This window comes from Simochromis diagramma, unplaced genomic scaffold, assembly GCF_900408965.1.
Source record: "Simochromis diagramma unplaced genomic scaffold, fSimDia1.1 OVJJ01000293.1, whole genome shotgun sequence".
NCBI lineage: Eukaryota > Metazoa > Chordata > Actinopteri > Cichliformes > Cichlidae > Simochromis > Simochromis diagramma.
This window is the reverse complement of record NW_024386801.1, coordinates 7,539,424-7,554,113: the sequence shown is the minus strand read 5'-3', so window position 1 is coordinate 7,554,113 and position 14,690 is coordinate 7,539,424. Positions and strand designations below refer to the sequence as shown.

General features: G+C 38.4%; 1 protein-coding gene across 1 annotated transcript in view; it reads right to left on the bottom strand.

The window, feature by feature from the left end:
* shank3a (SH3 and multiple ankyrin repeat domains 3a) overlaps positions 1-14,690 on the bottom strand; it is a 225,956-nt gene that overhangs the window by 124,999 nt on the left and 86,267 nt on the right. Inside the window, exon 4 of the mRNA XM_040025475.1 lies at positions 2,598-2,801. Coding sequence (XP_039881409.1) covers positions 2,598-2,801 — 204 coding nt within the window. The remainder of the gene's footprint in view (positions 1-2,597; positions 2,802-14,690) is intronic.

Below are 14,690 nucleotides of genomic sequence, written 5' to 3'. Positions count from 1 at the left end.
GCAGTGGTGAGTTCAGGTAGCATGATGACTTGAGCTTTCACTACTGCAAACGAATTCATCAAGCTTTCTGCCTCTACCATCCAACTTTGGTCAGCAGCTTTACCGGAATTTGTCAAAAGCCAGATCATTCATTAGGTCTGATGCAAACTGCTCGTTTTGTAGAAAGGTTTCACTGAACACTGACAGCCTGTAATAGCTTTAAAACTTTGCGACTTTCACTGCCCAGGACTCCATGTATTTCAGGTCTCTTTGTGCTCGTGTGTGTACGTGTGTGCATGTCTGCTTCTCCAGCGATGTGTGGCATTCACCAACAGAGTAAATCCACAGCAGAGCACAGGATTTTCAGCCGCTAATCCGAACCTGTCAATCTTCTCTACACCCAACATGCCTAAGGGAATAACTGCAGGTCAATACATAGTGCTCTGGCAAAGTAGCAGCAGACACTTGTGCACACACAAACTGATCAATCCACGCCTATTGAGCTAAATTGTAAGTTTTAGGAAGTACAACCACAAATCCAGATAGAATTAGATACAGTACAGACTAGACAAACAAATGGACAAATGGCACTGACAACTTACCCACCCTGTCAGCTCTTGCATCATTTTGCCTCTTAAATTGTGTAACATCCTAAATGCTGTGTAGAATGAATGTTAAGGGGTTTGGTAAAGGAACCTAACTGGTAATGCCATTGCATAAAATTGTGTTGTTTTTTTTGTGATAAGCTGTGACTTCTGTAGAAGTATATGAGCTAAAACTGAGAATTTTAGAGAGAGGGTAGTAGAAAGTAGAAACAATAAAATGTGTAGACATAGTCTAGTAGAACTCCAAAATCAACGTAATTAACTTTAAATGAGTATTATTCATCCTTAAGCTGAGACATTACACAGTCTCAAGCTTGATTTGCAGTCAAGACTCTAGAAAACTAACATAGCTAATTTCATAACAAAGTTTTATAACAAAGTAACGAGACAAAAAATTCTTAATGTTTCAGGGAAGAATTTACTCTTTGGTAGATCTTTATTTCGCTTTATTTCAAGCTCTTGACATGTCACAAAATCACTGAAAACAAAGGCAGTCAGGAAAAAAAAAGAAAGAAAACCTAGCCGTCATCTTTACACCCTTGTCTGTTAAACAGTCTCTAATTCTCTCAGATCAAAAAGCTTGATGGACAAGCACTGCAATTATCTTTGAGAGATGACAGCTGCAGCAGACAATAAACTGTCACTGACTACAGCATTATTGCCATCGGGTTTGACTGGCACATCAGAAAAAGCATACATCACACTTAAAATGATGCAGACACATGCATCCAAATGTCGCATCAGCCTGCATGTGAAGCATAAACACACATATAGACATACGACTTTTGAACAACAATGAGTTGTAATATGACTGACAAATGACATGGTGAGAAAAATGATAAGAGAAACTATTACACTGGCCTATAAACTGAATCACGCTGCCATGGGAACAAGGACCCCTCCCCGAAAAACCACAGGTGCAAGATGCTGTATTTATTATTAGGTTAAAGGGACTATGACTAAAAACACATTCATCAATATGCTTTAAAAAACAGATGTCTACAGTATGCTAGGATAAAACCTATAAAATATAACGCATCAGTATTTATATAACATCAAAACAACAGTGCACTAAAACAAAGGTAAATTAAACAAAAACTATGTGCTGTATATGAATGAATCAGCACTGTGCGCAGGCATAGTGACACTGGTGTGCAGTGTTGGCCCCTATTATGCGAAGCAAGCACCTCTCACTGTTGTGTGAGTAGCAAGATTCAGCTGCTGTGAAGTTACTGCAGACTGGAATGATTAGGTTACTCTAATCAAACATGAAGTGTCTTAATAAGCTCAGGTTTCAGTTATCCAAATGTTGTGCCCCAGAAAGGAATTAAACAAACTGTTCATGCAGCATTATGATGGCCTCTCTGGCAGTTATTAGCTAGAACAGAGCTAGAGAGGCCACTAGACTGCAGAGCCAGCGTTAAGCATGTTCAGTTTCCCAAACATATTTCTTATACCTCCAATAAAAAACGTTAAGGATAGCTCTATATATTTCATATTTCGACAGCCCTACTTCCATAACTACAGTAGTATGTATTCTTGTTGAAATCAGCTGAAGCAGCGACAACCAGCTTTTTCTGTGACATACAAAATAAATAAAACAACCATTATTGGGAACACTGAACTGTTGTAAAATTTCCGAATTAAAACAGGATATGGACAGAGTTGTTTCATTAAGTGGTGCAGGAGGCACTGATTGGCCGGCTTGTTTGCCAGTATCAACATCTGTTGTTCAGCTTTTCCTAATAATACTCATTTTGATCGTGTGTTTAGTATTCACAAAGTGCTTTACTTAAATCATGCAAAGATAATTATTAGGACAATATATAAAATACAATAAAATATAGGAGGAATATAAAAGCATTTCTAATGTGAATTGATTTTTCACAGAGTCAAAAATCTTTTTGAAGATGTATGCACGATTATGTATGGTGCTGTTGCATGTACAGCTTCTTTCTCTCTTCTTATCATACATCAGTGGAAGCCTCATAAATGCACACGATCCACACCTACCTCAAGGTAAGGTACAGGAGCAATGGATGGGAAGGGGTATTCCCTTAGCCGTCTCTCCTCATCCAGAAACTTGCCAGCCCTGCCGTTGTATGCCGGCTGGAATAGGCCATAGTTTAATACATCCTTCAGGCTCTGGTTGAGAGTACACAGGATTCGCTGCTTGGACAGCCAGATTGGAGCATCCACATTGAATTTTAAACACTTCTGCAGAGACAAGAGTAAAAAAAGGGAAGAAGGTTAACTTCATGGCATGTTTAAACATATCACATACTGCACTTAAGCGGAATTAGGAGACTGATATGTAGCATATAATAAGAACATATAACATTAAATATAAGGACCTGTTTCATCACAGAGACATACATTGGATGTCCAATATCATAAGAATAAGAAAATGCCAATTCACATACAGTACTGTACAAGAATCTTAAACCAAACCTGATTTCTTTCTACTTTTCTACTTTGCTCCCAAGAAGCCAAACTTACATATATATTGCATATATATAAGAGCTGATGAGAAAAGGTATAAAAAATTTAAATTGTATCTTTAGACACTTTGTTACTAACAGCCTATCGCAAAAAAATAAAAACAACACATAATTTGTTCCCACTTTCTTAGTGAAATCAAGGAAAACATAGCACAGTTTGACATAAAATAGTATTTTTGCACCAACAAGGTCAAGTCCAAAACAGCTATTAGATGAAAACTTGACAAATCTCTTCATGGTGTGCAGTTTTCCTAAAACATGTGAGGAAACTGGACAAGTGGAGGACACAAGAAGTAGCCTAAAAAACGTTCTGCAGTAAAAGAACAAAATAGTATTTCAAAGTCATGTCCTTTAAAAAAAATCCAGCAATGACCTGAAACACAAGATCTCAGAGATGCCTCATCAGAAAGAGTTTCAGTGGAAACGTGGCTGTCAGGAAGCCATGTCAGGAAGGGATTGAACCAGGGAGAAAAGGTGTGCCAAGTTACACAAGAACTGGACTAAAATTTAGTGGCATCAGGTTTTTTGGATTTGTAAATACTAATGTAAAGTTTTGAATTCACACCACCATCAACAAATACAGAGGTTAGAAGGGAGGGACAACACTGAATGTCTACAGTTATCTGTCACACATGGTGGAAGCTCTGTTATGGTTTGAAAGCTGCATTTCAGTGGTGTTGGAGATCTTGTCAAAATTGAACACAGAAAAATACCATCGGGTTTGAATCCACCATGCAATACCATCTGGAAAGCAATGACGACTTTGATCCCAAACACTCAGCCAATGTAGTAAACGCATACCTGAACAGAAAAACACAACAGAGGAAGATTAGGTGTGGACTGGCATCCCAAAAGCCTGGACCTAAACATTTCTGAAGCAGTGTGGGATCATCTTCAGTGAGAATGGAACAAAAGAAAGCCAACATCCAAAGAAGAGCTTTGAATGCAATTCAAGAAGCCTGGAGAACTATTCCTGAAGGCTACTCAAAAGAAACTACAGGAAAGCTTGCCTGATAGAGTTCAGGCTATGTGTGTACAGATGGCCAGTGTATTGTATAAACTCAGTTTTGCCTTACTACTGTATCTCTATATATGTTTCTACCTTTCATTACATAATTGCACCCACCTCCCCATTTTCTCAACAAAATATAAAGGGTTGGCTCAAGATTTTGTGCAGTAATTTAAGTATAGTAATAGCTTCAGAATTACTTTTGAGACTTTTCTTCGAAAGGTCATCTTAACAGTCAGTGGTAGTTACCAGTAAATAAAACTAGAGAATAATAGGCAAAAGCTCTCACAGAAAGCCTTTATTTTGCTAACATCAATTTTTCAGAAACTTCTGGTGTCACGCCTGAGGTAAAAGCCAGGTCTTTTAATATAATATGCAATTCACATAGGTATGGTGGCTTTTCACAGTTATATATTACTGTTCACCCTAAGAGCCTGTGGTAGTTAAAGTAAACAAAACTAAGCAAAATTTCTTACACATAAAGCTGACATCCATTTTTCAGCAACATAATGTTGTGTCAACACGTGAATGTGCATTATTTATTATTCTAGGAAAAATGAAGCAAGGCAGTATTGTAACTGCTACACCAACAGCAGCAGGAGTTCTGTCTTTAGTCATAAATGCAAGAGTTCAAAGGTTCTGATGCCTGTGGGAAAGATGTGGAAAAACAATCCACTCTGCTGATTTCTGTGCTCTGATAAGCAACCGCATATATATGCAATACATACTGTATACAGTGGAAATCTGCCTCTTAGGCATAAACTTCTCCTGTCTGAAAAAAAAAAAAATCTCAAAAATTGTAAACATCTGCCAACTGTTAATTAAAACTCAAATATTGGCTAGTTAACAGTATATGCAGTGCTATGCAACCAACTTCTCCTGTGTGCAAATGTGTATGGATATTGTGGCAGGTTCAAACACTTGCAGAGCCTAAGCTATAAATGGCACAGAGAGCAGAGAAAGTACCAAACCAATAAGTGATAAATCAATAATTCCTGCGTGCAATATAAACTCCAAACCTCAGCTCTAAACCATTCAGCATCACTGTATTTCCGACAGTGAGATGAAAATGTTAACAATAAAATCTTCTAACAGCAACACATCACTAACAACAACCACACGTAAGTGTCAAAATGCAGAGGCATATTAGTTAATCTCTTTAATATTCTGAGTTTGGCAAAGTAATAAATGAGTCAAAAATGAAAGTGCAAACATTACAGTAGTTGCAGAAGCAAAGACACACGGTAATGCAAAATTCAGAGATATAGGAATCCTGGTTATAAAATATTAAACAACGTGTTTAATATTACTGAGTTATACTACGTTTTTCATGCATTGCTCCTAAGTTCAACTAAATCAGCTGAATCAAAATCACACAGGCTTTGATGGGACCTTATCATTCTACAGTCTTGGCCTGCAATATGTGCTCTGTGCTGAGCTCAACCAGCAGAATTGCAGAGGATGTGCCTGAACCAGAGGTATTACTGCTACAGACCATTTAACAGTTTAAGAATTGGCTTGTCCCCAGTGTGTAAGACTTTGTCACCTTAAGAAGTAACTGAAGAAAATATTTAAAAACGGCAAATTGCTATTGATATTGCTGTTGATTATTGAATTTAAATGGTAACCCTCAGTTACGTCAAGAGAATCAGATGAGAAAAATATTGGTTCTGTCTACCCTGAATTGATCTGTCCTACTTTATATACCAGGTGACCATATCAATGGTTTTTGAAGCCAGCAAGTCATGATATCATTTAACCAATTATTCTTAGGTTGATAATTGTTAATAGGTTATTTGGATTCCTTATTAAGACCTGCTAAATAAAGGTCTGGCTATATGAGGTCAATAAATAAAACTATTACTAAAATTTATATCCCTCTAGCTATCCAACAAGTTGTACTTTTTACTGTACAATGTAAACAGCCTGACACTTGTCTTCAGTTGCAGGTTTCCATCTGAGTTCCTCTGGTTGCAGTAAAAATTCTGTGAAGATGGTTATATGATAGTAACATCTTCATTGTTAATGTTGGTAAAGTATATTAGTCTTTTTAGACCATATCAAAGGCTGTGGTTACAGACACTTCTATACAATAGCTCTCTAGGTTACATACACTTCCCATTTCGCAAAACGCACCAATCAATCCAGCAATCCACAGCTAACCTGGGATTTCCAAGGAAAGAGGTCCCCTTTCAAATTCTCTACTATTTGGCTTTACTATGCGTTTTCTTCTTTCAAAACAGTCGGGATTTTACCATCAAGGTCTCTTTAGTTAATCTCTTTGGTATTGCTTTAAGGGGAATATTTGTTGGCAACTATTCATTTCATCATTAAATGTAAAGTTTAAAACAACGGTTATAGTTATTTCTGTCATGATCCTTTGGTTTTATATCCAGTGTTTTCAGTTTTAGACTCACTCTTCTGTTTGATGTTTTCTGTTTGACTTTGTTGTGGTTTTGAGTTGAATATGATCTTTTCTTAGGTTGTGTTTTCATTTTGATTTTGTATCCATAGTTTTCTTTCTTGGTTATTCTTATGTTCTCCATGCCTAGTCGCTGTTTCTGTTATGTTTCCCATGTTTAGTTAGTTGTTGTCTTTGTCTTTACTTTGGTCTGTCAAGATCCATCTCAGTGGTTAGGCTTCCTGTTTTATTTTGATAATCTCTCATCTCATGTGCATTATATTCAGTTTTGTTTCCCCTCATGGTAGTTAATTCATTTTGTTCACCCGCACCTTGTTTTCACCAGCTGCGTGCCTGATTACCTCATGTGTATTTAAACCCTCGGTTCTCCTTAGTTTTTTGATGCATTGTACTGTTTGTCTGCATAAGCATTTTCCTTGTGTATTACCTGCTTTGGATTATTTTTGAACCCCACTTTCCTCAGTCATCTGGATTTGCTGCCTCACCTAAATAAAGGTATGTTTTTTGTTTCTTAAATCCTGTCCTGTTTTCTGCTTTTTTGGGTCCAGATTTTCCATAACCATGACAAAACAATGCAACCACACTGGACCCAGCAGGCATTGCAATAGCGCTAGGTGATGAGTTATGGGAGGAGTTCCAGAGATTTGTTAAAATTTCTAAATGAATTAGGACTCTACTGATGTTGGAGTCGAAGGCCCGTTACCACCAACCCTGGCCTCCAACCCAAGCTGCCAGAGGGTTTCCGCCTCTCCTCAGTCTCTGCCGCTGGCAACGGGGCAAACCTCGAGAAGTTCTTTGTCTCCTCCCATAACTCCACTGGCCATATGGCCAGCCTCCTGAGCCATTCCACAGGCGATGCTGGCCACATCCTGGACCGAGCTTTTGTGGCCGACTCAGTCTCCTGAACTGGTGCGTCACCCCATGGCCAGGCCATGTTGGACTCAGAGACATTGTATGTTGGTTCTGTTTCAGGCTGTAATTTATTTTTCATCAAGAGCTTGGATTACTGAGGGGTTAAGATTAAATCCTGTTGGAATTAACTGAATTTTGCAAAGAAAGGCTCACACGGCTCTTTATTTGTTTTGAACAAAACCTCTAGGATTTGCCTGAGTCTGGGCACAATTATATCACTGATCAGAAGGAACAGTATTTCCATGCTGCACACTACCCCAACACAAAGGAATGACAACAAAAGTCTTCCCTAAAAACTGAAAGAAAGAGACATTTACTGCACTGCTTGAGTTGAGTTTTTTCTGATGTATTAAAAGAATAGCAATAGCAATAATAATAATAATAATAATAATAATAATAATAATACAACCATTTTAGACTGTGATAGGTATTCTATTATTGAACCAAATACAACCGGATATATCAGCCATAACAGCAACTTTGTTAAGGGTAAATTTAATATGCTAGAAAATCACTTTAGGGCCGCAGCTCGTATGCCAGTCTAGTATGTCAGGCTTACCTAAGTCTGCGGAGAGCTTCTAATAAAGCACAGTTCTACACACAAAGTTTGTACGAAGGCACATTGTATGATTTATCATAGAAATGCTTTTAGCAAGGAAAATGATGTGGCCAAAGCTTGCAGGCTATGATTTTGAGATGCACAAAGGGAATACTGCATTACTGTCATTGATTGATTCAACAGTTTTACCAAATTTCATAGAATTAAATAAGAATCACCTAACCTTTTCTAAGCTCATCATGCCCATATGGAAAAGAAATAGTAAAAACTTATAAAAGATTTGCATAAGATGTGGCCTACTTCATATAGTGAATCATATAAGGCTTATATGATTTACTCATGAATAGGGATGGGTACCGGAATCCAGTGCCATTATGGCACCGGTTCTGACATAAACGGTAGTAACCAGACCGAAAAGCAGCACATATTTTGGTGCTTTATTTTGGTACTTTTTTTCCTGAGATGTGATACACTTCAGATTCTAGCCAATCATTTTGTGTTTCCAAGGATAGTAGGCAGGCCCAAGTACGTACGTTCTTTTAAAGCAGCGCTACAGATTAAAAATGCCCAAGGTGAAGTGGTCAAAGTCTGGCTGTACTTCACAGCAAAAAATGCAAACTCAGCAGCCTGCAACAAGTGCTTTAAGGTGATACTGTGCAAAGGAGGTAACACCTCGAATCTGATGAAACACCTGGCGACGCATGGCGGGTTTTTTTAAAGCCGAGAAATGCACCGTACCTACTACGGGTGTGGTGCCTGCTATCGGACCCGGAATTAGCAACCTCCCCCAAGAACCCGAAGAGGAGAGTCCTGGCCCCCAGCCCTGCCAGTGTAGCAGAAATGATGACGGATGATGATGGCAGCAGCAGCAGCTTCTCTGCGTGAGTAGCTTAATGTTGTTCGTGTGTAATTTACGTTGAGTAGGCTAACCACGTTATTACATTAATGCATGTAAGGTGAACTAGCAAACACCGTCGTAGTTACATGCGGCTGTCTTCTTGTTTGATGGCAGATACTCCCTTCACCCTGGCCAAAAAGGCTAAAATGACCAAAGAAAATTGGAAAACAGTTAAACATGAGAGGTTTTTGGACAAAGTTTGTGTTTTTTTCCATTGTTTAAGCACTGCTTCCAGCCAAGAGTGATACCATATATGCCCTATAGCTGCAGAAAAGTCTAACATTGTTATCTTTTTACAAAAACCAGCTAAACATGAGAGGTTTTTGGACAAAGTTTGTGTTCTCTATTCTTTAAGCATCGGTTCGAGCACCGTTTAAGCACCGGCACCGTTTCAAAAGTACCGGTTTGGCACCGGTATCGGATAAAACCTAAACGATACCCATCCCTACTCATGAAAGTGGCCACTTTCTCATTACTTTTATATATTGTTTTAGTAAGTATCCAAAACATACAAGTTTCATTTATATAATTTTTCAAGGGATCTTATATGTGTTTTCACTCTTGTATGCTTTTCATACAAGTTTCACACAAGACAGATACAAACTTTATAAGATTTCTATATATCTTTTCCATATGTGTGGACTGCTGCTGCAGCCCAATTAAGATGCACAAATAGTAATCCACCATGCTTAACAGTTCAGTTGGTTTTGTGTGCAGTACTATTTTCATCCTTTTAGCTTTCACACATCATCCACGTAGCCTTTTCCAATATTAAGATGGACACTTTCTGGAAACACAGTTGTATTTAAAGACATCTACTTTATCATTAGACTGCATTTCTGTCACATAAAATCATGGTTGAGGCAAGAGTGGGTAAAAAGATGAGGTCTTGAAGGTTTTTTTTTTTTTACTAGAAACAAAACAAGATGGAGTGCACACAAAATTAAATCAAATTATAGTTTATGTGTTACTTTTTTGTATCGCTTTTTGACTCGAACAAAACAACATACAAAACAGAAAACGTCTGTACAACTACCCCATTGTTAAATCAAGAAAAGAAAAAAAAAAATTGGCCCAAATAATTTGCATCTAACGTGATAAAAAGCATTTCTTGGAAAGCATCAGACAATATGTTTTGGGTCTGTGGAGTTTAAAGGGCATCGACCGAAGCTCTTCAAGAGTGACTTAATATACCAACTGACATCCTTCAGAGTCTTTCAGTCATGCTGCTAAGAAATGAACTGAACAGAATCTTGAAAACTGAACCAAAACTATTCCAGGTGATGCACAAAGTGGTTAATGTAATAATATATAATGTTGTGATTACTGCAGTTTAGTTTTGTGTCCATTCAAAATCCGTATTTAAAAGGTGACTATATATCTGCACTTTATGTGAAAATTTAAAATGTCAGATCCACAGTATCCATTAGTCTCATTGCCAAAAACTGGACAGATAAAGTGAATAATACTCTTGTCGTCAACAGAAGCTGATTTACTGTGGCTGACTGTAAAATGCTTTTATTTGGCCTCTAATGGACTGTATGGCTGTTGCTGAGCAAGGTTCTGGAACTGAACCCTTCTTATTCTTAGTACTTTTATAAGCTGTGCATATGCCAACCTGAAATACCAAAATTATTCATAAAACCATTAGAAGAATTATTTTTATTATTGTGAGGAATGATTAAGAGAAATATTGTGTTCATTTGACATATCACAGGTTGCACAAACACACACACACACGCCCGCCTATGCATAGATCATATCACCAGGTCTTAAACTATTATTACTTTTCTGTTGCCACTTAAAACAAAGGTCCCTCAAAGTTTCACAGAAATCTAGATGACAAATATCAAAGAATGAGTCCTCTTTGCTCCTCAGCTTTGAGCTGCAATGCAGTTCCAGACTGAATATCAAAATGAAACCAATGAGAGCAAAAGAAAGAACATAAGTGCAGTAGAAGGAGACAAATAGCCATTGAATTGGGAGGTAGAAAAAAACAGCAGGATAATGAAAAATGCCTCCACACAATAAGAACCATAGTGTGCAATTATTGAGAATATGCAACTCTCCCTCTGTGTGTGTGTGTGTGTGTGTGTGTGTGTGTGTGTGTGCGTGCGCATATCTGCCTAGGATTAGGTGGTAGAAAATATACATTATATATTATATTAAAGACCTCATAGTACCATATCATTCCATTAGAGCACTTTGCTCTCAGACTGCTGCCTTACTTGTAGTTCTTAGGATGTTTAAAAGTAGAATGGGAGACAGAGCTTTCAGGCCCTTCTTCGGTGGAACCAGCTGCCATTTTGGATTTGGGAGACAGACACTCTCTCTACTTAAGATGATCAAAAAGGAACTTTTTAAACCTAAAGCTCATACATAATTAGGGTTGGAGCAGATGACCCTGAATCCACCTTTAGTTACGCTACATTAGATCTAGGCTGCTGGGGGCTTCCCATTATGCACCGCATGTTTTTCTTCACTCACCTTTTTCGCTCACTATGTGTTTATACACCAGTATGCATTTAATCTCTAGTTATTATTAATCTCTGGCTGTCTTCCACAGTGTGTTTTTATCTTATCTTCCTCCCCTCACCTCCAATCTGCCGCACCGGATGTTGCGCCGCCCCAAGTTTCTGCTGTAGGTTTCTTCCCATTAAAAGGAAGTTTTTCCTTTCCACTGTCACCAAGTCTTTGTTTATAGGGTCTTGTTTGATTGTTGGGGTTTTACCTCTATTATTGTAAGGTCTTAAACTTTCTTTCCAGAAAACTGATTCATGATATGACAGCTAGTGACGTGTCCCATGATACGGCTAAACATTTCATCTAGTAAAGTACACATTACTGGTATTGTGTTAGTATTTTGGCTCACGAACTTCTTAATTCTTCTTACATTCAAAATGTTTCTAGAAAATTACTCGTTTTGTGACATGGGACAGATGAGTACACTGTGGTCATAAAGGAATGGGCATAAAAAGAAAATATCCATGAAAATATCTCCCACACCAATTACAATACGACTACCATTCCGAGCTGTTGAACCAAGGCAGGATAAATCCATACTTTTATTTTGTATATGCCAGATTTTGAGCCTACTATCTGAGTGCCGCAACAGAAACAGAGCTTCATCAGAGCAGATAATAATTTTGCAGTCTTTTCCTGTCTGATTTTGGTGAGCTCATGCAAACTGTAGCCTAAGTTTCTTGTTCTTTACTGACAAGAGTTGCACCTGGTGTGGTCTTCTGCTGCCATAGACCATCGGCTTTAAGGTTTGATGCACTGTGCATTTAGAGATGCTCATTTGCATACCTCGGTTTTACCAAATGGTTATTTGAGTTGCCGTTGTCTTGCTATAAACTCAAAGCAGTCTGGTCATTTTCCTCTGACCTCTGGCATCAACAAAGCATTTGTACCTAGAGAACTGCCGCTCACCAAATATTTTCTCTTTCTGACCATTCTCTGTTAACCTTACAGAAGGTTGTGTGGGGAAAACCCCAAAAGATCAGCATTTACTGCAATACTCAAACCACTCTGTCAGCAGTTATACAGGAGCAGTAATAACTTAGAAATACATCTGCACAGGAATTCAAGATGCTGAAACACCCATTAGGCAGATTCTGAAGTGGATTGGAGCAATGTGAGCCACTACTAGTTTGTCATTCTCATACTCTTGACATCTTATCTTCATCTTGATATGTGACTGTTGCCAGCTGTTGCTCCTGCTGTCCATTGTCATCATATAGTATAAAATGTGTTTTAAAAGACAAAACTAAATAAACGCTCAGCATGACTAAAAGAAGTCATGCAGATTGAATACCCAGCTGCTGACTGTTTCTAAACGGAGGGGAACTGGGGAATGATCCTTAAGAAGCAGAAAAAGACAGAATGTATAATCGGTGAACTATGAATGAACTGTTTATTCCCAAAGTGTAATATATATATTATACTTGATCATTTGAAGCCTCTTTACGGCTAAATCATCAAGAATATACTAGGAAAAACTTTGAAAAGCCCTGCGTTACATTCATACACTTGGGCAAGAATGTGACAATCTGCCTCCATCAATACCTATCTTCTGCTGCCAAATGCCTTGCACATTGCATTTAGACCAAGTTGTTTTCGACAAACCTCTCATAGCATATCTTTTGGTATTCAGAGTATTGCTGGCAATGGTTTTAACATAGGCATACTTAACAACAATTGAACATATTGACATTCAGTGTGATTGGTGCAATGGGGTTAGCAATTATTTGCCCGTTGGGTTTTGGAAAGACAGATGTTTAATTCATTAAGAAGAAAATAGCAAGGTCATTGGTAATGGTTCAGTATCAGATCTCCTTTCACATTATTCATGCAACAAATTATTTTCAGTGATTAAGCTAATCAGTCAGTTATATTTTTAATTACTTCTATGAAATTTCAACAGTGAGAGAATGCTGTACTATTCATGATTAGGAAAACTTAAGCTGTTCAAAAGACTCCAATAGGAAGTAGAAACCCACACAAAAGCACCAAATAATGCAATTTAAGAATGTAAAGGCTAGAAACGTATAACGCTATCACCATTTTTGCGTGAAGCACGACTCAAATGAGAATGAGCGAGGATCAGGAGCTCTTATGATTCCTCCCCAGCCTGAGGAAATTTCATTTTTTCACTTCACTGCTGAAGGTTCCTGTATGGCAACAGCAAACACTGACAATGCACCAAGTTTACTTATATAAAATTATCTAACATACATCTGATTACCAAAAGTGCAGAAACAAATCATCCGAATGGGCATGCATCTAGTTTTATTATCTGGTTTAGCCCAAAGAAACTTTACTTATGATATGAGTTTGCTAAGGGTGACCGTGCCAAATGTACTTTCCATGCGGATTTTGCACTCTGGTGCTTAACTACATCACATTCCTTCATGATGGAGACAGTGGTAGAGTGCAAGTCCTCAAAGCCTAACTATAAGCCCCAACTATAAGCCCCTACAAGGCCAAAAATCAATATTGGATGCCTTCAGTGATGATCTCCAGGCCCTCAGGCAGCACTATACTAAAAACGGGTTTGATTCTGATATTGGTGGTGCCAATGGACCTGGCAGCTTGCACATCTGGAAAGGCACCATAATTGCTAAAAGATATACAGGTTTTTAAGCAACATATCCTACCATCTAGATGATGTTTTTTTTTTTTCAGGAAATTCCTAAATACCATCATAAAAGTACACCAAAGAATTTCTTTGAGCAGCTAGATTCCTATATTAGACAAGAATGGGAAAACCTTCCTCCCCCAGAAGTCCAGCAGCTGGTCTCCTGGCATAGTATACAGAAAAATCTGTGCTGGATATGGCCTGGAAGTCCCGAGGTCAAAATGGGAGACGCCCAGGGCTCAGAGAAGAGCTCGAGAAGATGTGGAGGGTGAAGGTAACAGTGGTCCCTTTGGTAATCGGAGCACTAGGTGCAGTGACTCCCAGGCTAGGCAAGCGGCTCCAGCAGATCCCAGGAACTGCATATGAGATATCTGTCCAGAAAAGCTCAGTCCTAGGAAAAGCTAACATACCGTGCAGGAGCCTCAAGCTCCCAGGCCTGTGGTAGAGGACCCGAGCTTGAAGGATAGACCGCCCGCAGGGGTGAGAGGAAGGATTTCAGTATATATGTATATATATTCCCAGTACATCAAAATAGAATGTGATCTGTTTAGTTCACGGTGCCAGTGACAAAGCAGTCTGGTGTAAAGTGCAAACTCTGATACCATCAGTCAGTGTGTCATGTTGTATGGTTTCGAAAGACCGGTGGAAACATGAGCCAGTTTGCT